Here is a 26429-nt window from a genome sequence, read left to right on the forward strand (position 1 = left end):
GTCTTGTCTTGGTGAATTCCCACAGACTTTGTTTATCTGAGAATGTCTTTATTTCTCCTTCATATATAAAACTTAGTTTTGCAGGCTACAAAATTCTAGGCTGGGCATTATTCTGTTTCAGAAGAGTGAGAATGGAGTCCCAGGCTCTTCTTGCTTGTAGGGTTTCAGTTGAGAAGTCTCAAGTTATTCTGATAGGCTTTCCTTTCTATGTTACTTGTTTCTTTCACCTGACAGCTCGTAGTAGGGCCTCCTTAGTTGATATTTTAGTCAATCTGATGATTGCATGACGTGGTGTCTTTCTATTTGCATTGAATCTCCCTGGGGTCCACTGCGCTTCTTGTATCTGTATATCTAGATTTTTAGCAAGGCTTGGGAAATTCTCCTCTATTAAATCTTCGGATAGCTTATCCAGCCCTTGCATGTTTTCTTCTTCATTTTCTGGAACACTGATCACATGCAGGTTTGGTTTTTTCACATTATCCCACATTTCTTGTAAGCTTGTTTCTTGTTTCTTTATTTTCTGCTCAATCTCTGTGACTGACTTATTCATTTGGAAGGAGCTGTCTTCATGAGATTCTTTCTTCTGTTTGATCTACCCTGTTCTTGAGGCTTTCCACAGTGTTTTGAAGTTCCCTGAATAAGTCCTTTATTTCCAGGAGTTTGGTTTGATTTTTCTTTAATATTTTAATTTATTTAGTGAATTTTTCTTCCAAGTCCTGGATTTTTTTTTTTTGTGGTTTCCTTGTGGTGGTTATCCATTTTTCCTTGCATATCATTGAGCTTACTTACAATCCATGTTTGGAATTCTTCTTCTGTCATTTTAGTATTCTGGACTTGGTTAGTGTTCATTGCTAGAGATCTGGTGTTCCTCTTTGGGGGTGTGCTTTCCATTTGATTTTTCATACTTCCAGAAATCTTTTGCTGGGTTCTTCCCATCTGGGTCTGCTGTTACTTTTCTTTCAGTTTTGTTCTGTGTATTTTCTCTTTATCTGCCACTAGAGGGAGCTGCTAGTATGTTGTCCAGGGTTCTCTTGATGGGAGGGATTACTTGGGGAACTTGTTTTGGTCTCTTTCCAGGGTTTTGATTCCCTAGCGGCGGGTTTCACTGTTGGTAGCTGACCGGAGGCGGAAATGCAATCGTACCAGATGACCTAAACCATTCTGGCGAGGAAAGTCACTGGGCTGTCAGCTATTGGTCAGTGCCAAAGCCCCAGGGACTGGCGCTTGTCGCAGAGGGGGAGTGGCTCTTTATGTCTCTCTGCTGCAAGCTCAGAGGCCGCGCAAAAGACGCTGGCCAGGGGGAGGGGGTGCCTTCCTGGACTGCCCAACGGCCCAGCGCCTTCAGCTTCCGTAGGCGTCTACCCCTCACAACTGAGGAAGCACTCAGAATTCACCGCTCAAAGAAATGGGCCTGGCTAGTTGACTTTAGGTCCTGGAAGTGCAGAGCTCGTTGTGAGAGCTCCCAGGCTGGGGGAAGGGAGCTGTTCCGCACTGTACTGCGACCTGCTGTGGGCCCCGAGCTGGCGTTGCCTGCCCCCAGGGTGCTGGCTCCAGAGGGAGCCACTCAGGGGCTGGGAGGTACCTGATCAGGGAGTCAGTTGAGTCACCAGGGTGCTCCACTGTCTCCTTTATGTCTCCCTCCCCCAATCTCACACCAGTCCAGCAATAGCTCTCGCTCCTACTGGCCCACCCTGAGCAGTCCCAATTGCCAGTGGCAGTTTGCAGGTTAGAGTCCTCTACTCAGTAATCACCTCCCCGTTCAGGACCTGCTGGGTGCCAGAGACCAGCTTCCTGACTCCTAACTGCCTCTGGAGGTAGCCTGGACCAGCTTCTCCCCTGCCTGGTGCAGTCCTGACACGGAGCTCCAGGAAGTTCAAGATGCTTCCCGCTCGTGTCTCCTCTCCGCTGAATCCCACGTTTCCTGACCCAATTCTACATCCACTTCACACAAGCCCCTGCCTCTCGGTGGGCTTGTAAGTCAGTGGGAAAGCTAGACTGTCTCTTGAGGGACTTATCCTGGTGCACTTACTGGCCAGGCTGGCGCCGCCGTCTCATGCTCCACTCTCTATTGTCTGTCCCACGCTTTCCAGGTTTTGCATTCCTATCTCCCTTTCACCTTATTCGTTTTCCTGATTTGTGTGTTCCCCTGCTGAATCTCCACCGATTCACCTCACTGTTTTTGCGGGAGAGTGATCCGATCATGTGTAGCAGACAGAGATCTACGCCTCTTTCTCTGGAAGCAGGGATCCGGGAGGCTACCTTAACTCCACCATTTTTTTTCTCCAAGATTTTCTTTAGGATTATTTTTAGTGGATCATGAACTGAGACTCACACATTGGAACAAACAAGGCAAGAGAAAAATAAGCGAGTGAGTATATGAGTCCAGGTTCTTCAGAGAGCCAGAACCAATAGGATATCTATCTATATCTATCTATCTATCTATCTATCTATCTATCTATCTATCTATCTATATATATTTCACACATGTATCTACATAATGAGATTAATTATGAGAAATCAGCTCATGTGAGCTGATTTGTCAGCTCATGGAGGCTGACAAATCCCGCGATCTGTCTGCAAGCTGGAGACTCAGGAAGGGCAGTGGTGTAGCCGCCAGGCCTGAGAGCCAGAGAGCCAATGGTGCAGATTCCAGGCCAGGTCTGTAGACCTGAGAACCAGGAGCACCAAAGGCGGGAGAAGATTGATGTCCCGGCTCAAGCAGTCAGCCAGAGAGTGAATTCTACCTTCTTCTGCCTTTTTGTTCTGTTTGGGCCCTCAGTGTGTTGGGTGAATGCCCACCACACTGGGGAGGACCGACTGTATTAATATTATCCAGTCCACCAATTCCAGTGTTAATCTCATCCAGAATCACCTTCACAGACACATCCAGAAATAACGTTTAACCAGTTATCCAAGCATACCTTGGCCCAGCCAAGCTGACAGTAAAATTAGCCATCACAGTGAGTTTCCCGGTGCCTAGTTCTACTAGAGCATGCATGGACTATCTTGAGTTTTGGAGAGGGGGCTTTATTTGGTTTGACGAATCTCTGAATATTTCAAAAATCTGATTTTAATCCATAATAGAAACCTCCCCTTCAAATACAAGGAGTAACAGAGATATGGATTTTTATCTTAATTCGTTTCACTTACGAGCCCTCTAGGTCCTAGGATATATCACGTAGTAAATAATGAGTCAAAAAGAAGGCCACATAATCCACACACCACGATAAACCCATGAGCACTGGGCAGCGGAAACAATCGCGCTCCAGCTTTCCCTCATTAGGAGCACACCTGAGAACTCTCTGTAGCCATGCCTTCTTGAACACAGAGTGACAGGAATGAAATAAACACATAACAAAGGAAAACAAATACAAATAGTTTTAAAAATAAAGTTACTCTTTAGAAAGAAGGCCACCCTTGTTTACTTCCTAGATTTAATTCAAATTATGGTTTCCAGAATACATCTTAAGTTATTGTGCTGTAACTTGAATACCACTAATTACATATGCTTCCAATTGAAAAAAAAAAATTTAATGAGCTCCAAATTTCTAGAACTGTCGAAATAAGCAGTATTCCCATCCGAGATCTCTGTACTTTCTTGTGCTTGATGATGTTTTTAATTGCTAGTATTTCTTGCTTGATGTGTGAATGCATTTGGCAACCATTGACACAGAGTTGAGTATCTTGAGTTTTACAAGCCACATATGTGCAGAAGGTTTTCTGACAGGGCAGAGAAAAAATCTCAGATTTGCTTCAGCCCACAATCTTCTTTCTGCTAGAACATGCTATGTTTAGAGTACTGATTATGAGGGTGTCTAATTGGAAAGTGATCTGTAATTCCTTGAAGCTCTTAATTTCAATTCCACTAAGAACTCTTCTTCCACCTCTTAACTAATGTTTAATATACAGTGTCTATGTCTGTGTGGGGTCACTTTCCCCTACTGGAATATATAATAGACCTCAGTTCTTCCTAAGCAGTTTTAATCGCCACACCATCTCCATACTTCCTCATTGAGCTGTATACTTCATATTGGTCTACGTTGGTATTATCTGACATGGATTGTATATTCTCCTAAAAGCTGTGAGCTGTGTTTCTTTTTTTCCTTATTTATTTTTTCTTCTAATTTTTATTGTACCACCAACAGCAACATAGTAATAAGGAAACAAAAGAAAAATCAGTTCTTTGTTTCTATTACAATGGGCCAACTATTTTTGTTTTCTGTTTCCCTCTAGTTTTTGGTCATTTTGTAAATGATCGAATAATTGTAGTATGAGAGGAGAGATTATTGTATATTTAACTTGAAGCATGACATCACAAGCACTTTTTCATATTGCTCCATCATGATCACCTTTATGGCTGTTTATTTCATTGAGTTGACGCATTGTCCTACATTTTGATATTTTTAATTACTGGACATTTAACATTCCAGTATTTTTCTATTTATGGACAATATTCTATTGCACATCTTTGTTCTTATCGCTTTCTCTTTCCTTTCGAATTATTTCAGTGAGATCAAAGTGTTTGAAGATTTCCATGGTTCTTAGGTTATATGTTGCTTTGGGTTTGCTTTGCTTTGGTTTGTGTTTGTTTTTAGCATAGTGTCATTTATAAGAAGGTGCTTTGTCTTTGCCGAGGGAGGAGGTGATGATAAAGAAGGCTATTCTGGAAGCAGTCATAGTCCGTGAAATTATTGTTGGGACCCTGAGGAAGTGCTAGGAAATGGCAGTAAAAGTAGAGCAGTTGATGAGTCTTTGGGAGCTAGTCAAGTTGTTGTGGCGTTAAAGGCCATTTTGAAATTAATTTGTCTAGCTCACTGTAGTCTACACAGAAATTACCCCTAGTAAATAACAATATAGTCTCAACTATATCTAAAGACTATTTTAAAACCAGTCTTGGTCTCCTGTATATCATTCCAAATATCACCTGAAAGTTTTCTTCTGTGTCTAATCTGAATCTTATGCCTTTGTGGAAAATCATTTTCAAGTATTACAGTCTAATTTGGAGTTAAAAGTAGCTACATTCTTCTGCATCAAGAACAGAGACACTGTGCTTCTACTGTGATCTTGGGTCATTTGTTGAGTTTTGAGTTGGGCATGGGGGTGAGTGAAAGCCAAGTGTCACTGCAGGGTGAAGAACCATGTTTGAAGGTGACCCTGGGTATAACTCCATGGTAGGGCTGCCTGTCTCAGCCGCGGTTTGGTTTCAGTTGTCCTAAGGGAAGGACTTCCTCTATAGCCCTTCTGTGATGGGTGACTACTGTCATCTATCCCAACTGGACAGTGAACATTTGCTGACGTTTAAAGAGATGTGGGTTGTGACTGATTTGCATCTTGAAAGAGGTGATGACAGTAGGTGACAATTTCCTCGGAAGCCCATATTCAAAATTTGGAAGGGGTAGACGCTTTGTGAATATGCTCATCGCACCAACTACCCCATCTTTCTTTCCCTCTTATTCTCTTTCTCTTTTTCTCCTTCTCATTCCCCTCCATCTTTGTCTCTTTCTGGAGTTTCAAATGCTGTTTCTCTTCTGCTTCCCTCCCTTGTTTCCCCCTCCCACTCCTTTTTCTATGTAGCCTTTCCCTCTGCTCCCTCCACTTCATCCTGAGATCCCATGTCCCCCGTGGTGTTTGCCATTCTTAACCCCCTTCCTTTTTTATTGGGAAAATAGGTTTTAAATTGGGAGTGTGCTAAGAAAATGTCATTTTATAGTGAAAAACTACAGGATTCAGGGACCGCATTTGTGGCTCATTGATAGAAGACAGGCTCTGGGAGCTAGTGCTTATGAGAGTGATTTAAGGGTGACGGCTCAGTGTCTCAGGTGGACGTGATTACGTTGTGGGACAGCTGAATTCCATTTTAGCCTGATATTGACCTCTCCTTGCCATGTAATTAATGGTATGGCAGCCACAGACCATAAAGTGAGTGCGTTTCGATGAATAATATCACGTCCTGGTGCCTGGAGTTTGTTGTACACAAGGGACCTAGTGGGCATGGGTTATGCCCGCATATCTAGCCAGGAGTGACATTTAAACTCAATTGCCTGGTGCTGGATTATGAGAGCTCTGACATGCATCCCCAGATAGCTGCTCAGTACAGATGGCTGATGAGTTCGGAAGCTTAGGCTGACATGTCCAGGAGCCCAGGGGCAAACTGACCCTTTTCTCTCCTGTGTTGGCTGTTTAGAAATAACCAGAAAACATTTTAATTTATTTTTCAGCCGAAGCTTAGGGGGCTCAAATTTTGGTGGTTAAGCTAGACTTATAAAATAGAGTTCTCTCTAAACCCCAAACATCATGAACAGAGATTCACACAGTAAAATGAGTTTGCCTCCCTTGACAAGTGTTGCAGTGAATCTAGTCCTTTTCATGGCTTCTGTGTTTTATATTGATGAACAGAAAAATGAGTTCACTGTTAGGCGCATTCTTAGGAAAAAAAGAAGTGGGCAGGGTATTAAGCACGGATGGATGCTCTCGTTTGCTCAAGATGCGTAAAATAAGGTAGGGTAGAATGGGGAGGGATACAAGACAGAAGATTTAAGCCCCCCAGTCATGGTTTCATGTACTTCGTTAAAGAATGCAATGAGGGGATTCAGACAGATTCAGGGCACAGGGAGGCCAGGGCTGAGTGTTAATGATCTTCCAGTAATCATTAAGGTATTATTCAGGACACAAACCAGATGACTTTATTTCACCGCAAGATGGGCCGATATGGCCATGTCGTCAGTTAGGAATTCTCGGAATTGCTGGGGGCTGGGGGGGCCACCCCCATGTGGTTTTTCTTTGTCCAGCTTCACTAAAGCCAACAGAGTAGGCACTGTCTGTATGGGGCTTTCAGGTTTGGGGTGGTGGTTCTAAATGGAGCCTGAAGGGGAGAGACGCCTTTTGAAAGGAAAATATTTCTTTTCTCTTCGCTATAAGAGTTTTGAGTTTAACAAGCTGAGATGGAAGAAAGATTTCGCGTTGGGTTTATGCTTTGGACGTACCTGTGTAAGATGCTGCCGTGGGGCTGCAGGGGGTCAGAAAGGGTGGGAAACCCGGGCTGTGCTGAACGCCCTTCGGATTCATTTATTTAATTATTCACACATCAGCATGGAGTGGGAGCTGTTCGAGTTTTCGCAATGTAGCTTCACTATTTAATTTGAAATAAATTCCCTGGTAATTGGCCCCACATATAATCAAAGGCAGAGTTGAAATAACATGTTCAAAGGCAAATCAAAGGAGTTTTGGGTCATCTACTCCATCGCTTCCTTCCATCACAGGGGATCATTGTGACTTGGCCTGTATCCCTCAATGGTCCTTTCCTTGGAACCTCAGATGGTGACTCAGGGCCAGCAGGTGGTGTAGCGCATGCAAGAAGAGGTGGGCTGCAGTCCCAGGTCAGGGAATGGGGGAATATTATTGTAATGTCTAAATCTAATTTCAGAGAGCGTGTCTCTAGAGTTAAATGAGTTTGACTTAAATTCTGTACCATTGTAGATGATGTAACCCGTGGAAACATATTAGGCAGATTAAATTAAGATGCAGGAAATGCTATTTCGCATTTCAATGGAGAGGAGAGTCAAGTCTTGTGAAAGCTATTTACTGTAACAGAAGGTTCTTACGTGTCCATTTTGACTCAATTTTCTTCTTGGTTCAGGATCCGAGTTCCCTGCTACCCTCTACCCCTCACACAGTAGAAAGTCAGTCTGCTAGGAGCTTGCTGACATGAGTAAGAGCTGTCTGCCAGTAATGGGAAATTTGAACTCAATCAAAATAGTCAGTGGAAACCTCTGTTTGCTGCGTCAAGCTTGCAGTACTTACATGCATACGTGAAATCTATTTTTTTTAGTTTCAGCATTGTAACGAAGACGGTGATTTTCCTTCTTAGCGTAGCCTATAAATGCACTAACGGCTTGGTAATTGAGCAGTTGCCTTGAGTTCTATCCTGGTATGGTCAGTGATGTCATCACCTAAGACAAGCCATTTGACCACTAGCTGCAGACTCTAATATCCTAATCCTAATCGCAGCTATTAGTCCTCCTGATGGCAGCTTAGCCCTTCTTTTTACAAATGGTTGCACCAAATCTTACCTTTTCTGCATTTGGCTGATACAGTCTATAAAAGAATAGTGGGAATAATATAATAAGCTGGTTTTGGGGTTGTGGTATTTTGGTCAGGAATGGAGGGAGGAAATGAAATGACAGAGGCGTTGAAAAGTCTCACTTAGTCTTTCTTATGTTAAAAGAAATACCAAGAGAACATTTTCTAGATATTGAGAGTAAATTTTTTTTTCCAAAAAATCTTAAGTGGCTCAGAAGAGGACTTCAGGATGAGATAACTTTTCTTCTTCTTTTTTTAATGAAAGCACAGACAATTCACCCTCAACCCTTTACAGAATTTCTGAGAATGGTGAATTTCAAAGGACAGGAGGAACAGAAATGAAGTTGACAAGAGAAGCCATCTAAAATTAAAACTCTCCATATGGAATTGCTTTTGCTTTTCCTCTAGAGATTGTACTTACTGGAAGTCCTAGAAACTCAGCTCTGTCTTTGAGAATTTTCTTACAAGGTGATCACTGGAGGCTCTTGGAACCTGTAGCTTCTGTCATTGTACAACAATTAATATCTTCAAAATGGTGAAAAAATGTTCTTCCAAATGCCAAGTTTTTATTTAAAAGATATTTTTACTAACTTTACTTATATATGGAACAGATAATAGTACAAAATTCTAAAGGTACAAAACAGTGAAAAGTGTTTCTTCTTCCCCTTTCTTCGAGCTTCCCTTTCCCCTTCCACAGAGGCAAATCCTGTTCCTAATCTTTTTTGTTGATTTTTAGTTTTGATTTGGATCTGATTGTGTTTAAGAGCTGATGGGGTAGAAGTAGCTCTCTAAGCTAGATATGCTGTATTGGTTCCTGTAAGTCTAACATGTATTAGAAGAGAAAGTAAGGCCTGGTTATAGGAATAAACAAATGTATTGTTTTTAGCTACAAACATAAGTTTGCCTAGAAATCTCCTAGGTACATCTTCTTGCTGCTGTATCTACATTTATACATTCATGTTTCATTGTTCACTGTGCCACTGATTGGTAGATACACATTTTATGCACAAGTAAAGAAGAAAGAAACCTAGCCGGTTAAACTGTTTTCTAATACCTCTCGCTATTTAGCTATTTTTGAAAATATTATATTTTTTGAATGACCTTCACTATACTTTGTGATATACAGTTGTTTATCATTTAACAGTCTTATAACACATGAAAAGAAAATAAATATAAGGGGAACAAACCAGGTATGTGTTACCTTGAAACTTCTACCGATGTGGGTTCAACTCTCCTGAATCACTTTCAACTCAATTCTCCAGGGTCTGTAGTTTGTCACACAATTTGCCCCCTGTGCTGTCAAGAGCGTTGGTGATATAGTTTTAAAAGAATTTTTTAAAAAAGAAAAGGTGTTAGTGCTGAGTTCTTAAGCTGTTTCCCCTTGTGGTTTTCTAGAGTTGACACACTTTTGACCACTGCTGGACAAGGGTATATAGAGAAACAGGCCTGGTCTGACCTAGCTCCCGTCACTTCCTACCACCATGTGGCGCTGGGGTTAAAGTCTGCTTTGGTATGTCTCAGGGTTTTTATTCCAGACCCTGACACCTATGCTGCTAATTTGATGCTGGAGTTTTTAATATTCACGCATGCCCTTGCGATGAAAATTGCGTTCTGACTGCTGTCTGGTTGACAGCAATTGAAAGATGCCATTGATTGTGAAATTCTACCCGAATTTGGAACTGGTGATATCTTAAAAATACGTGCATCTTAGACTCAATGAAAAATGGTAATATTAATTTTGAGGCTAATTAATGAAAAAATGGAATTTCTAGAATTGTTAATGTTTTGGATGAGAATTGTGGACTTTGCAGTATTTATACAGCAAAATCATAAGTCAAAAGCAAACGCTGGTCCTTTTGTGGATCTTAAGCATGATGATTGGGTTTTCACACTCAGGTGTGAGACGTGCATTCCTCAAACCTTGTTATGACTTAGCACTTCACCCATCTGACATGGATTAAAAACAAAGAAAAAGAAAACAAAGACAAAAAGAAAAAGAAAAAGCTCTGAGATTTTTGCACAGTCTTAGTTTCTCAGTGTGAACCTCTCCTTCTTTAGATTGCTCACAAATATTAATAATACATTTTTTAAGACATATGAAGTGACTCAGTTTGAATATTTAAGTGATGCTTTAAAAAACCTTTCTTCCCCCCAGTGAGTCAGCAATTTGTTTTGCTATGAGAAATTCTGAAATCTGATTTAAGGATGATCTTCTAATGGAAAAAGGGAAAAGCAACAGAAAAATATTTATATTTGCAACCTAATGAGGCTAAAGTCATAGCTATTTTTTCCTTTCTTTGAAATATATAGCATTACAGCCAATAGGTTAAAGAAAATTATTAAAAACTTGGAAATAAGGCAACAAAGTAGGGTGGCATGTCCTTTCAATGTCATATTGGAGCATTTTTCTAAAAAAAAAAAAAAAAAAAAAGCCCCAGCAAGGATTACTAATTCTTCAAGAGAAAATTCTTGTGTTTAACTTTGCTGTTTACCGTTGGAGGACAGACACCAGGAAGTTATGTGTTAATGTGGAGATTTGGGCTGGCAGAGCCGTGCGGTAGAAAAGCTAACCCTAAATGTTTCACTCCCTGGGACGTTACCCAACTTGATAGGTAACCCAGCAATTTTATACTAATCGTTTTTTTTGGATGCTATAAATACCTTCTCCTTCAGATGCTTTTTGAACCAGCTTTATCATCTTGCTGGTTTCTTCATTGTTGAGTTGAATAAATCTTGACATATGTTTATTCTATATTTTTATGAGTCCTGTTTTTAACTTTTTGAAAATTGCACTTTGTCAAGATTGAAACCTCTGAAGTGAGACAGAGTAGTTATTAGTCCGTGTGATATACATGTACTGGTTGTCACGTGCACTTGGTAGTAGCTCGTAGCAACTTGAACAGGAGATAATGTACATTTACCGCGTTCAAAAGCAGATTGCTGAGACTGTGCGTGAGTTAGACTCCATCCAGTAATTCCAACATGATCAGAAAATGACTCTCCTTGTGTGGATGAAAGAGTGTCAGGAAACAGCTGGGCTTGTGTATGGAGTTGGGAGATTCCAGCCCGAAGGGTTCAGGAGAGCAGCCTGGGGAGGCAGCATGCTCCACGGAGGCAGATGTTTGTGTTTGCTCCTTCAGCACTTGGAGTGGGGTATTCTAAGCTCTCAACCATGTGTGTAGTGCCCACTGGAGTTACCACCTTTGTCCTTCAGGGAATTTGAAGTGATTCTTCTGTTTTCAGAGGCTCCAGAAACACATGGTTGGGTCTTCAGAATGATCTCTTAGGAAAGAATTGAGTGTATCATACATTGAACTTACATAGTTCAGGTCCCCCCCGCCCCCGCCACCACTTACTCTTTCATTATCCCCTTGCTTCTTGTATTAATCCCATTTTTCTCCCTCCTTCCCTTCTCTCCTTCCCTTTTTGCTTTCCGCCTTCCTATCTATTCACAAATACTCCCTCACTTGGAGTGGTGACATCGTGTTTAACTGAGATAAATTCATTTGGCTACTTGAAGGCCCTCTATAGTGCCTTAGTGGAAACCTTTACAGTAAATGCCAATCAATGAAGCACACACAAATCAGTGAAGAAAAATCTCCTATGTATTTGAACAATGCGTTAATCATGTTATGTGGTGTACTTAGCCATTTTTGTACAATGATGAAGTGCTTTAGTGTCACGATTTTGAATTGACAGAGTACTCTAAGTACAGTGCTGCATTTTCTTATGTAACTCGGCACCTGGTAGTCGAGTAAAATGCTGCTAAATGTATACGTGAGTGGAAAACGAGAAATGCTATTGAATCTTCTTTGCCAGAGAAGTCCTTGTAAATAAGACAAGTTACCACCCAGCTGGGAGACTAAAAATGTCCATGCTTGAATGTGGCAAGATGGAGAAGGTAGAATATTCCACAATTTTGGGGGGACTTTTGATTTTTTAATGAGTTGTCTGATCCTGTTGGCAGAACCCTGGGTATGAAGCTGCAGCGCAGCAATGTTGGGAGGGAGGCGTCTTTCGTATGATGTTTGTAAGACTCAAGAGTTAGTGTGGGCTCAGAATGGTCTTGCAGATCAGACCCCTGGAGCCAGTGCGAAAGCCAGACTTCAGATTAATAATGTCTGAAGTCTAAAAGTTCAAGGTCAGTTGATGTCCTGAGGGCAACCAGGCCTAGCATAAGGACCAGGATTCTCGCACAAGGAAGCTTTGGCAGAATGTCTTGGAGAGCACTGATGCCTCTCTAGGTTGAAAGTTAATGTTTGACAGCTGCCATTTACCCAGGTGCTGGACTGGGTTCAGAGCATCATCTTTCTCATTTAATCTTCACACCAGGCTGGTGAGAGAGATAAATACCTCTACAGAGTTACCAGTGAAGAACTGGTTTTAGAAAGGTGAAATTTCTTTTCTAAGAGCATCAACTGATATTGAAGATTGCACTGGAACTGGGTTGGTCTCTCTCCACGTCTGTGCTGCTAACCATGATGCCTTCCTGCCTCCAACGTGAGCTTTTCCTGCCCGTTGTGGTTACTGGCCTCTTTCCTGATAAAGATCTTCAGGCCTGAATGACCAGGGTCTTTGGCTCCCATGCAAAGCCAGGCTGGGGCAGAGCATCTGGAAGTGCATACGCCACGTGAGCGTGGTGGGCACGGGACCCCCAGGCACTGTGTGCTCTCAAGGGTGGGCTCTTTGGGGACTCTTGGGGGCTACCTGTGTTTCCTTTGAGCTGTTCCTTGATTTCTTCCTTCCCACCTCCAACGCACAGAGCCACTGAGAGAGGTGCCACCCACGCCAGCTTCACAGATGGAAAATGAGCACCTTGTGAATGAGCGAAACCACCCTGTCGCCTGTGCTGTTTAGTCTGACAGTGTGAGAAGCCGGCAAAAAGCCCCTTTGCATCAGGGTGCCACAGAAAAAAAACTATCCTTGACTAGAGAATGAGGAATAGGAGAGGAAAGCATGCTATTTTGTAGACAAGGGAGGATTTTATAAAAATACGTTCAGGATGGTTTTACAAAGACTGCATATATGCTTCAAGTCTGTTCAGGAAAGATTCGTTTGTGAAGGATTGAATGTTCCTATTAATATTCCTTATCTAAGAGAAACAGAGGCGTCTCCTGAATTTCACAAAATGTAATATGAAAACTGATCTCCAAGGGTCACCTTTAATATTTTGCTTCCTCCCTAGTTGTTGAAAATATATTTCAGTTCTCCTTTACATACCAGCATATAACAGAGGGGAAAGATAGCATAATCACTGTGAAAGTATGATCAAATGTGAATGTGCATTTGCATTTTTGGCAACAACCACTTTTGATCTTACGTTGTATTACTCCATAGTATTTAAAGCTCAAAGTCCGGAAGATATTAAACCTACCTGAGTTGGCTATAGTCAGAAACTTGTTTAATTATCCTTTAAATTAATAAAATGCAGACTTTCTAAATTAAAATTTTCATTATAAAATATTTTTACCAGAGGAAAAAAATACAGAACATAAATGGTATTAATGTTTATACCAACCACTCAGCTTTAACAGATATTAACATTTTGCTTCATTTTCTTCCAATGTGACTTCATGTTGTGACTGTTTAAGGAAATAGGCGATCACAGATATTGTCATTGTCTAACCCTGTCCCCATCCTCCTCTTCTCCGTCCTTCCTCCCATCATGGTGCTGATGTGTATCATTCCCCTGTGTGTTTTTATATTTTGAAAAAATGCTTGTGGAAATACTAAGTGAAATTTTCTTCTCAGCTGTATTTTGAAGTGACATTATCAGTATGGCACCATAAATATGTTTTTAAAGTTGTTTTTCTGTGAAGTATAATTGTTGAAGTAGCCCACTTGTTGGAGGAGATTGAGATCAGTATAATAACTACAAAAAAATAAGTTAGATTTTAAGAAGTTAGTTCCAGCTTTTCCTGTACCTCCCAGCCCTGCTGTCCCCTCTGAGTGGCCTGGTGGATCCTTCCAGCCATGTCCCTGGTGTGTGTTCACACTGCAGACAGAGCTCGGAGACACACACAGAAAGCTGTCGTTTGTTTTGTTTTGTTTTTGCCCAAATACAACAAGGATGTACACATTATGCAAAAACTTGCTTTTTTACTTCTCAATTTGTCTTGGACATGTTTACAAGGAAGCAGATGAAAAATCTCGTGTTTTCTAATATATTTATGTATAAGTTCATATCACAAATTTTGTTCTTTTCATTTTCTTCTTTTTTAAAACATAGCCCTTCCTCTTTAACTGCACCAGACGAAGTTGCCCTCTTTTTCATACCCTTCCTCCTTTCCAGTAATATGCGTTAGCCGTCTGGTGTGTGTTCTTCCCTCTGTTTCTATGCTCTTATGATCGCATATACACATGTACACGCACGCACACACCCTTCCATACACATGCGTTGGTATGCCTGGTCATTGTTCTACAAAAGTGTGTTCAGCTGCATTGCGTCACTTGCTACGTTCTATCCATTAAGTAACCGTTAATGTGGAGGTTAGAAAAACATTAAAAAAATGTTTTTACGAAGAAAGAGCCTTGCTCAAGGTGCCATAACATACCTGGCAGAGCCAAAACTCTCACCCAGGTCTTCCCAGACGGAGCCCTGCTTTCCCCTGCCTCCAGCTGCAAGTGAAGAAGCTCCCACGCAAACCCTGCCCCCTGCGACTCTACCACGCGCTGGGAGGAGAGTGCCCACCTCCTGCTGTCAAATTTCAGGCGCAGCTACCTCCCATGCCTGAGGTCACCCTGGACTCTACCTGGGCCTGTGACCATGTGAGGTTCACAAGGACAGCCAATGCTTTTTTTTTCCCCCTTTCTTTTTAAACATAGTAGTTTTTAATCCCATTTTATCTGTTTGCTAAGTTTAGGGGCAACTTGGCATTCGCATGCTATTTACCTAACATTTCCAATACTTCCCAGCCTCTTTCAAGGTTTATTACATCTCTGGCTGGTGATGGACTCAGATCCTCACCCTCGGAAGCTTATTCTCTGGGCTGAGCGACGCGCAGTGGCGCTGTTGGCAGATGCACGGATGTGAATGGCCGAAACCATACTAAAGCAGAGGTCACTGCATTTCTGCTGTTCCTGACCAGCAGTACTGAAAAAGAGTGGATAATTCCTCTTCGGTATTTACTGGTTTCACTAGTGGGTTGTCACAAGATGCATTTGAAAAAGTTAATTTAAAAAATTAATTTCAACACTCATTTTCAAACCAAAGCTATGGGCATACCTCTGATCTGTTTAACCTCCACTCCAGCTGGATTCTGCTATGGTCGCTTCCGTTACATTCTCCAGAAAGCCATCTCCTTTCAGAAACTTTCAAGATCGCAGGGTGTGATTGCACCTCTTTAGCTCCACTGTTACGAGGTTGAACCGTGTGACATTACGTTTTTGTAGGTCAAAAGTGGCCGGATATCAGCGGTTCAGTGGTTTAACCCAGTATGTTTGTGGAACTCTGAATATTTATAGGTCACAGGGCTTTGTAGCTGGAAGGTCCCCTCAGGATGACATTGCCCCACTGTCAACATGTGCAGGGGATCACCGTGAGCTGGCCTAGGATTGCCCAATCAGTGTGAAGGGACTCACCTGGGCTGAAGGCCTGATTGTACAGTCCCCTGACAAACTGTGAAATCATGCTCCATGAGGTGCTGGCTTAAAGGGTCAGGATAAAGCAAGGGGGTGGTTGTGGGGGGAGATTTAAGGCCCAGAGGGCTGCACCAGGGCAGGCAGGCAACTTAAGCAAACACTCTGGATTGGCCTACTATGCCCAAGAGGCCTCAGGACCTCACACTGCCCCTGATTCTTAGGGTTCGGATCACAGATGCTCCTCCTGGCCTCTTCTATCAGAACGACACCCTTCTCACCCCATGTGGTGGCAGGAGTTTGGAATGCTACCTGCAGGACAGGGACCATCAGCCCTGCCTGCAAAGGACTTACCTGGGGGGCAGTTGGGCATGAGGCTTTCTGCCCAGGGTGGTCCCTCTGCCACAGCTGGACACGGACCTGCAGGGACAGCTTCAGCAAACACTTGAGCAGATGCCAGGATGAGAATCCAAACTGTTTCTCATGTTCTCCTGCAAAATGAATTTATTTCCTTGTTAGAGAACAGTGGGCACACCTCTAATCAAATGTAAGTAAAAATCAATGCAATGAAGACATGAGAAAAAGTTAGAAAAATATGAACAGATAGAAAAAAATTACTCATCTTCCCATCACTACCAATCGTTATTATTAATGCTTTGGTGAACTCTCATCTAGTTTTTTAATGTATTTTTAAAAATACATAACTATGATAAGTCTGTGTCTTGATATTGCTCATTCATGTATACTTAAGGTCATGAGAATATATAGGGAATATTCTATATAAAATACACATTGGCAAGGAATATATACTACTATAGAGATTATGTACAACATATAATTAATACACATTTTATAGTCCTATCCTTTTCTCTCGTGATAACTAAATACTCCATGAACACAATTTTAAAAGGTTGCACAGTACCCCCTGGAGCAGATTTTCCATTGTGTAGTTGAGTAATTGTCCTTTTTAGTATACTGGTTAAGAATATGGACTCTGGACTGTTGACTTCAAATCCCAGCTTGCTGGTTGTGAGAATGTGGTCAAGGTGCTTAACCTCTCTGTGCCTCAGTTTGCTAATCTTTAAAATAGATATAAGAATTGTATGTAGCCAGTTGTACAAAAGAGACCATAGTCTCCAAATTTGAAAGCCAGATTTTGCCATTTATAAGAACTACGTTGAAGAGAGGAAAGAGGCAAATGCTTACCAGCCACAACCCAGGTTCTAACACGTCAAAATTATAGGTGGTCTTTTATATCTGAATGTATCCGTGTCTGAGATTTGCCTTGAACGGCAGGCGAGAAGGTACCCGAGAACATGGAGATTGGGCATTGAATCACTGAGACACTAGCCGGCAGGGGAAGGGGGCCCATCTAGTAACACAAGCTTACTGAAAGCACTGCTTTCAACGTGACGCTTGCAGGACAAAAAATTTTTCCAGTTAAATATTTGGGAATCTATAAAATCATTACAATATTTATCCAGGGGAATAAAACGTTAATCATTTACAAAGGGGTCAGGGAGCAAAACATTAGCATTTCTTTGTTAGTTGAGGTTTTAAACTTTTGATTAAGGAATTTTTGTGTATTTTTTTTTTTTAGCTTTTCATAAAGACTGATTTCACTGAGAGGCCAAACGTCAGAACAGGAGTTGGCAAATGTTTCCTACAAAGGGTCAGGCAGTAGGATTTAGGCTTCGCGAGCCACACGCAAGTCTCTGTCACAGCTCTTGGTTCTGCTCTGTGGTGTGAGGACAGCCACAGGCAACATGTGCATCAACGAACATGACAAAGTTCCAATAAAATTTCCATTATGGACACTGAAACTTGAATTTCATGTAATTTGCACATCACACATTATTCTTCGTTTGATTTAAAAAATTTAAAAATATAAAAGAAAAAAGATTTTATACAACTGTACAAAAACAAGTGCTGGACCTGATTTGGCCCCTGGGCTGTGGCTTGCCAACCCCTGGCTTAGAACAGTACTTGGCACCCACTGACTGCTGTGTGTTTGTTAGCTCTGCTCCCACTGTTAGAGCTGTTACCACCGTCATCATGTATGCCTTTCTACTATTGTAAATAAACCACTGAAGAGCATCCCTGGATGTTCCTCTGGATAAATGTTGTAGAAAGATTTTTCCCCTACTTTTGCAATTACTAACTGTACTGTAGCCACATGCCAGGGCCAGACAGTGCTAGGTTCTGGAGGAAGCTGGGGTGCAGCAAACATCTCTGCATCTCTTTGACTCCCTGGGAGTCCATCTGTGTGTAGCAGCTGCAGCTTGGTCAGCTCCTAGCTCCACCATGGCCAAGAGGTTTCCTCCCCCATGCCGGTGGTGGTCCCTTACCAGAGACAGCCCCAAGAGTTGTGCTGGGCTCCAAGGGAACGGGTTTCTTGATGAATTATTGAGGACGCCCTGGAGTGACAGTTGTACATATGCTGTGTCCTTTGCTGGACACTTTAGCTGGTGCTCTCCCTGGGGAGGGAGAAGCACAGGGGGAAATGGAGAAACCTGCTGTTTCTCCCTCAATGGTAGTGACACTATTTCACCCCTTGTTTTAAAGTGACAAGAAGTGGGAGAAACGGGGTCTGAAAAGGAGTGATACAAAAAGGAGCTGGGAAGAAAGGGAAGAAAGAACACAGTGTTGTTGCTAGAGTGAGCCAGGGTACCTGAATTGTTCCGAATCCCACGTGAGCTAAGCTGAGTAGAAAAATTGCAGATATCTTTATAAACCTTGACAGCACTATTTCATTATTCATAAAGACTTTTTTAAAAACCATAACCAGCTTCATTTTAAATGAAATTTATTCCCAAGGCATTTTTTAATTGAGTTTTTATGGTAATTCTTTGTATTGGCTATTGAATCAACATACCAGATAAACTGTGCTCGAGTGTATTCTTTTATTCAGTAAGCTGCAATTGTGCTTCTTCAAGATAATGAAGTGAGAGGCAACCCAGATTTTCATAAATTGCAATACCTGGCAGTGCATGGACTTTTCCAACTTTTCTAGAGTAATTTTTAAAAGGATATTATTCTTTTAACTAAGGAAGTTTGCCTTAAGTCCAGAATTTTTAATGTATGATCTTTCATTGTGTGCACATGTGAAGTTATTATTTATAAGAGTGTGTGTCTTGCTATATTGTTAAGGCTTTTAATAACTCACTTCTGAGATAGAAGTTCCTTGAAGGCAGCTACTATTTTTGCTTTAAATTCACCTTTGGATGAAAGGTATCATTTCTGTCCTGCACAGTACCTTGCACAATAGTAGACATCCAAAATTATGTGATCAGAGGGAGAAGGAGCCAGGGGTTACAAGTATTTGTAAAGACAGGAACTTCTCTGCTAATCCTGTTTTCTGTAGTGGCACAGAACACTATCAATAGCCCGTGTGATGCCCGAAGACAGTGGTAGTCCAACCCACAACCCCATCCCACTTCAACACACTTTTCTTTTTTCCCAGGGCTAAATATCTGAAGTTTTCGCCCAACTCTTCTGATATGCCTCTTTGTTTTGCTATTTCTCCTTCTGCCTAGCCACTCTTCTGTGCACGATTTCTTGCACATCAGAGGCTGGCTTGCAGTATGACATCTAGGCTGTGTCTTGTGTCCAGATGTGACCTGAGCCGGGCCCAGTCCAGTGGAACCTCCTCTGTTCTTCTTGTTGTGCTCCTGCTAATGAAACCTGACATGCCAGAACCTTCTGGCTGCCACATGAAATTGAGTCCTCTTGAACTTATTGCCAGCTCTAACTCTTAGCACTTAATATAGTAATATGAATGGCCATGGACTTTCCTTGGTTTCAGAACATTCCCAGGAAGGAGGTTCCCTTAGTGGGAGTTGGAGATGATCTTCGAGCTCAGCTGAAGCAGGGGTGTTCCAGGGGAGTAGTTGTGGAATTGCTCAGCCAAGAGAAACAGAGCCAGGGTTGGAGGCCAGGAGGAAGCAGGTGGGTGAATGGAATTAGAGAGACCAGCAGAGGTGTTGGGAGGCCAGGCAAAGAAAAGAGAAAGTGTGTCAGAGAGGGAGGTACAGTGGGAATCAAGGCGTCTTAGAGCCTATTGGCCTGAATCCTTACCATCTTTCTGGGTGTTTCTTTCATGAGGATTCTTTGCACTTTACCTTAAAGCATCAAATTTTAATGATGAGGAGCTGGGCTCTCATGAATTATTCCTAAACCGCATTGCCCTTAATCTGTAGATGTGTGCTTGAATTTCTAAAAATCTTTTTAAAGACTTCACATTTCTCTGATTAAATTCCTTCTTTCTAATGGAGTGCATATTCTTAGTCACTGAAGACCTTTTAAACCTAAATTTAAAAAAAGCGACAGAATTGAAGTGGTGGCTTTGCTGCTTACTAGCTTTGATCTTGCACAAGTTGCAAGTTGACCTCATTGTAGGATGAGAACAGTAACATTTACCTGGTTAGTCGCCTCATTGGGTAGAGAACTGAAATCATGTATTTGGAGCACCTGGCATGATGCCCACTGGTACCAGGGCCAACACCTGGTCACAGTTATTTTTCTGCCTTTCGGCATATTTGCTGTCTGTCTTAAGTCAGATTTGATAAACTGTCTTCTCTGTTGTCATCCAATCTATTGATTTTTATTAAATTTCATGCAGAAGGACCAAGGCCAGAATCTGAAGATTCCTAGAGGCTCCTTATAGGGATCTTTGGGACACTGATCTGTGTTGGGGATTACAAAGTCAGAGGGTATGTGTTAATACAGATGTGTAAGTAGCCAGGTGAGAGGGTGGTGGGGCCTGTGTCAGCTCAGAGAATGTATGTCCTACCTAAAGCTGTCATTCAATAAAGGTCGGTGCCTAACCCAACGCTGGGACAGGAGAGTCAAGTGACTCCACCAGCTGGTGGGTGTAGGTGCTTGGCTGTCCTTGCATTTGGTTACTGTGGCTTCAGCACAGTGATTGTTAGAGTACGGTCCAGAGATCAGCAGCAGCACCTGGGAACTTGTACAAATGCAAGTAATTCTTGGGCTCCACCCCAGACCTACTGAACCAAAAACCCGGGGGTGGAGCCCAGCAACCTGCTTCTGAACAGACCCTCTGGGAGATTCTGATGCTTGCTCAAATTTGAGAACCACTGGTTTGGAAAAGTGGTTCTCAACCTTGACTGGACATTGGAATCATCTGGGGAGCTTAAAAAATCTAATTGTTTGGATCCTAACCATGGAGCTTCTCATTGAACTGATTTGGGGTATAACCTGGACATCAGGATTATTCCGATCTCCCCAGGGGATTTTCAGGTGCAAGGCAGAGAACTGCTGTTCTAGGGAGCTTGCTGAAACACCCATATGCTCATTTCTCCTTGGCAGGGGGAGGGGAGAGGGAGGCATGTGTTCTTTGACAGAGTCCATGGATGGCCCTCTTCCCCTTGGGGAGCGTGACCTTAAGCCACCAGCCTCAAGAAATACCCTTCAATGGGGCTTTTCATAGACTAAATGAATATTCACTCCATGTGATTTGTTTTAAGGGTTGCTTTTAATGCTGTATTTGTTCAGCAAATGTAGGCGCTCTTATAGCACAAATATTAACTCCTAAATCCTCAAAGGCTTTCCCCACGATATGCCATCTGGCAGGCATTATTGTAATCATCTCTTTATTTTCCACACTAATGAAGGACTAGTATGGCATTAGTAATTGAAAAATATACAGATCATTTAAAAATCATTCAGGCTGGTGCCAGTACTGTTTCCCCAACCAGGAAGCACTCAAGAGTGGAAATATTGACTGATTACAGTTTCCTAGATCCCTGTGGAGGTGCTAATACATACTATTTTAGTCAGAAATTTGAGCAATAAGAGAAGCGAGAAGCTTCTAAATTACAATTCCCTTGTCTGAATAAAGGAGCTTGTTTCATTGATGAGAGACGTAACCATAGAACAGGTGAACAGCAAGTATATCTGAGATGCATTTGCACCTTGGAGCAAGTGGGTTGAAGCGTGATGGAATAGCAGCTGAATGGGATTCAAGGAGTTGGTGGGTCTGGATTCTAGATCTTCTTCTGATATTGCCTGTGTTATTTGGGATGAGCCATTCTATACACAAGTGGGTCTCAAAATGTGATCCTCTACTAATAGCATCTGTATCTCCTGGGAATTTATTAGAGATGCAAATTCTTGGATCCCATCCCAAGCCTACTGAATCAGACACTCAGGAGGTGGAGCCAGCAACTGGTGCTTCAGCAACCGCTCTGTGAGATTCAGATGCCTGCTCAAGTTTGAGTGCCACCGTTCTCCATCAGGGACTCAGTTTTTTTAATTTATAAAATAAGGGAACCAGCCTAGATTGTATTTAAGGTCCACTGTAGCTCTCCAACGGCCATGATGTATGGACCCAGAACATGTTTGGAGATTTTCTGTCTTAGAGCTTATACCTTCCCTTCCCTATGTGATTGAAATAGTTCAGCTGAAAAACTGGCATGTGAATAATAGACAAGAAACTGATCTCCAGGAATTAGATACTCAAACTAAATACCCAAACTGCACATAAGGTTCTCACTACAAAATAACTCATGATACCTTCTGCTGGTTGATACCACATTCCCAAATTTAAAAACTCCGGTGTTTTGGAAATGGAAGCAGCCCTTCACCCTTTCCCTAGGGGCTGAGAGATGTCTGCTGAGGTTCACGGAGCAGCACTCTACAGGCACTAACAAGTGGCATTTCAGAAGGATGTACAGAGGTACACAGGCTTTGCAGTAAAACAAGGGAAAATTTCAAGCCATTTATCAAAGCTCCTGCAGCTTCCATTTCAAGACAGGTGGAAAAAAATAACATGGAACAAGAAAAGAAAATAAATCTGTATCCAGAGCATCTCATAAATAAGAAAGAAGTTGGGGAGCTGTTGGCCTTGCCTGGCTCTCAGAGTATTTTTGTCACAGTACAGAAAGCTTTTTAAATGTTTTGGCATGAAATTCTTTTCCTTTTCCCATTATCAAAATCTCTGATTGTAAAGTTATTTCACTGGCTATTAAAACAAAATAAAGAAAATGATTTTAAGGAGAGAGAGGGGCTGGGAAAATGATATCTGGAGTGAGAGAGAGAGAAAGAAAGAAAAAAGTATAGTTCACCTCCAATTACAAAATATTTTTTTCATGTAAAATGTAGTGATGCTTCATAATTTATGGCAAGTCATTGAAAATCAAAGGCAATTTTTTTTCTAATTGGCTTTGCTCAGTAAGAGCTTATTTGTTTGAGACAATTAGGACGTGGTTTACTGAACATGGGAGAGACTTTGGTCTGTTTTAATGTCTGGGAGGGATGGAGAAATCATAACTTTTATTAAAAAGGATAGACCATAGGCCCACTCTGCCTGAGGGAACAGTGTTGATTGAGAAGAACTGCAACAACTGGGGACATCTTTGTGGAATTCCCAGCAATGTCAGGTTGGCGATCCACCTGGTGAAAAGCCTGTGGTCAGAGTTTATGTTCTGGCCCTGCTACATACTGGCTCTGCTACCCAAATGGTCAGTGCCTCAGTTTCCTTCTTGCCAAAGGAGGGTAATGATAGTATCTACCTGGTGAGAATTTTATGAGGATTAAGAGCTCCAAATGCAAGACATTTGGCACAATGCCTAGTACATAGTAGATGTTATTTTATTGGGACTATTTGCTAATTAGTTATATGGTTCTTTAAAAGAACCCTAAAAATCAATTATATTGTCTCTTAACTGTAAGGATTTTTTGAAACCAGCAGCGCCCTAATTGATACACCCAATGTGTGCTTGAGGAGGGTTGTGATTAATAGAAGGAGGCTTCATGGGGATCCTGGGAGCAAGATTCAAACAAGACTGAGGACTCTTTAGCCATGGTCATTATCTTCTCCCTGGTCAACTTCTCTAACACATAGCTTTGGGGATTTGTTGGAGTTAGATTCAGAGAAACTAATTTTTTTTTTTACTTGATTTCTTTTTTTCATGTATTTATTTTTGAAACTCACAGACCAACACTAGAAATAGGGCTGAAATAAATGTCATGTTTTTCCCTTTTACGTCTGGCCGCGCCTCCTTTGCAGGCTGGCCCGTGCTGTGTAGCGGCTAATATTGATTAGCCTACATTTTTCTCAGATAAACTTTTCTCAGTCTTTGTAAAGTCTAAATGCTAGAAGTACCAAAATAAATGCATTCAACTTTGAAATGGGTGATAAGGAGAAACATAGGAACAAAAGATTGTTGAGACATATTGTCCAAGAAGTCATTTCTTGCTCTGCTAAAGCCAGGACGTGAGGCGCTGGGCAAGGTTCTGAACCCATCCGAGCCTCAGTTTCCTCACCAGTAAAATAGGGATAACAGTCATACCTACCACAAGTGAGACTTTATACACGGAAAGTGCAAAATAGTGATCAGACCCAGAAAGTACTGAGCAATTATTCACTCTTTTATATCACTGTGTTCATGAAAATCTAATGTATCAAAGTCAAAATAATCAATTTCTATGTAATGAGGGAGTTTTACTATTTTTTGCTAAATAGCTGAAACTATTATAAACTCTTTAATTATGAGTACTTTTTAGACTAACTCTCTTATCATTTATTTCCAATTTAGACAGGACCCCACTGCATTTGACATGCCAAATGATTTTTTATTTTTGTTACCATTATATTTATTTTATGAGATATATCTTTCTTGTCATTAAAGCTTTCCAACATTTTAATAAATGAATCAGGATAAAATGTTAAAATAAAACATTCAAATCCTTGCAGTGACATAACCTCTAGCTATGGACAGGGATACTCTTGAAACCGTGGAACTGTGGCCAGTAGGCAGTACTGCTGTCCCCTAATTTTAGATGTTGTTTATTAGCTTATAAACAAAATTTCAAATCTGCATGGGAAAGACGGTTTAGCTGCACTCCTGAATGATGTAGGGAAGTGTGAGTTGTTGGAACCTTGAACAAGTGAACAGAAAGGACCTCCTGTACTGAAATTAGAAAAAATCGCCTTTAACCAAAATTTCCCTGGCAAAAGAGAGATCGAGCTGTTTAAAGTATTCAGGGACAAAATTAAAATATGTCATTTCATACAAATTATCTGGATCATAAAGGCTAAAGCAGTTTTTGTTTTTTTTTAACATTTATTTTTCATCTGTTTAACCTGGGGTGGGTGCAACTTGCCTTCCCTTAATTCATTTACCATTTGGCTCTGAATTTTCGGGACAGTTCTATGGTGATTGTTTTCAGTGATTAACGGTGGAGAGTGGTCTGCTGCTCTAAGCAGGAGTCTTATGGTGTTTCCCGAGTGAGCTCAAGCACACGGAGGACTCAGATGAGCCTGCTCCCTAGTTAAGGATGTTTGTAATTATTATTTAATCTTCAGGGTTCTCAGAGTCACATGTGACCACACGGCCAGACACTGTTCCTGAGAGTAGGCCCGGGAATCTGAATGTCATCCAGGCCTGTGCTCAGAGGCCTGTGGACTGTGTAACCCTGGACAGTTCGCGAAGCCTGTGCACACGTGAGGATGAGGGAGTTAAGGTGCGGCCAGGTCACGGCTTCCCGGAAGTCAGCATCTGACTTAAAGGGCAGAGGTGTGACTTTCTCCCAGGTCTTTCTCACCAAATGCTATTGGTTCCACTTTAGAGCAGCCACCAGAAATAAATTTTGTGTCATTTTCTTTTCCTCACAATGTCACGTGTGTTAGAATATTCCTATATTTTGATCTTCACCTCTGGTATCCCAGGTATAACAGCTGGCTTGGCTGAGCCTGGGGAGCTGTAGGAAGAAGCCCCTGCACCACCCCGGTGGGTTTACATGGAGATAGACGATGCCATCGTATTTGATCATTTGGAGCTTGCCTTGTCATACATCAGTCTCCAGGAGGGAAACCAGATCCCCGGTGGTCGGTGGAATCTCTGAAGAATTAACCTTATCAAACGTTTTGTTTTAATCACAGAATCATGTGAACCCTGCCATGGACTTCACCCAGACTCCTCCTGGAATGTTGGCTCTGGACAACATGCTGTACTTTGCTAAGCACCATCAGGACGCGTACATCCGGGTAAGCCTGTAGGCCCTTCTCAGATATTTTATGGTTCCTACAGAATTTTAATGCCAAACTTACAAAATCCTGGGGGGGATTACCTTTAGATGAGTGACCCCAGATTTTTGGCTTTCTCAGTAAACTAAAAAAAAATATATATCAAAATTAAGTGAAATCGGTTGGGGGACTGAAATGGGGATTTTTAACTTTTAAACTTTTCTACATGATGACATTTTTAAAAAATACAGTCGATACTAGAAAAACATTTCAATTCATATTGAATTACGACAAAAACCCTTAAACTTGAATAACAAGGAACAGAAATACACTATCTACCCAAATGACCTCGAATTTAGTGGAGACCCTGTTAGACTTATTTCCCAAGTTGGAAAGAGGCCCAGGATTCTCTCTGGCATCCTGTTTCTGTTCGGTCTAATGCTGGAGATACAATAGGATAAACAAAAAGAAAGAGAAAAATGGGAGAGATGGGGAGGGAAGACAAATGCCTTCTCACATTTCACAACAGACTATTCAAACTCCAGGGACTAAGTTAGCTCAGCTTGTGAGTGGGGCAGAAGGAAGTGGAGGTCCCTGTGAAATAGAAGATGCCACCTGCTGATGGGACCGTGCCAGCGTGGAGAAGACACAGTGTGAATGAATGAGAAGCTGAGGCAAAGTGACGTAGAACAGTGGCCCCCAACCTTTTTGGCACCAGGGACCAATTTCAGGGAAGATAATTTTTCCACGGACTGAGGTGGGGGGTGTTGTGGGTTGGGGA

The 26429-nt window shown here is 41.8% G+C and overlaps 1 protein-coding gene across 1 annotated transcript in view; it reads left to right on the forward strand.

Annotated features, from left to right (window-relative positions):
- LOC105805796 (engulfment and cell motility protein 1) overlaps positions 1-26429 on the forward strand; it is a 265488-nt gene that overhangs the window by 138072 nt on the left and 100987 nt on the right. Inside the window, exon 13 of the mRNA XM_012638750.1 lies at positions 25565-25669. Within this exon, the coding sequence (XP_012494204.1) occupies positions 25565-25669 (105 nt within the window). The remainder of the gene's footprint in view (positions 1-25564; positions 25670-26429) is intronic.

Source organism: Propithecus coquereli, unplaced genomic scaffold (assembly GCF_000956105.1).
Source record: "Propithecus coquereli isolate 6110/MARCELLA unplaced genomic scaffold, Pcoq_1.0 Scaffold134, whole genome shotgun sequence".
NCBI classification, from domain to species: Eukaryota; Metazoa; Chordata; class Mammalia; order Primates; family Indriidae; genus Propithecus; species Propithecus coquereli.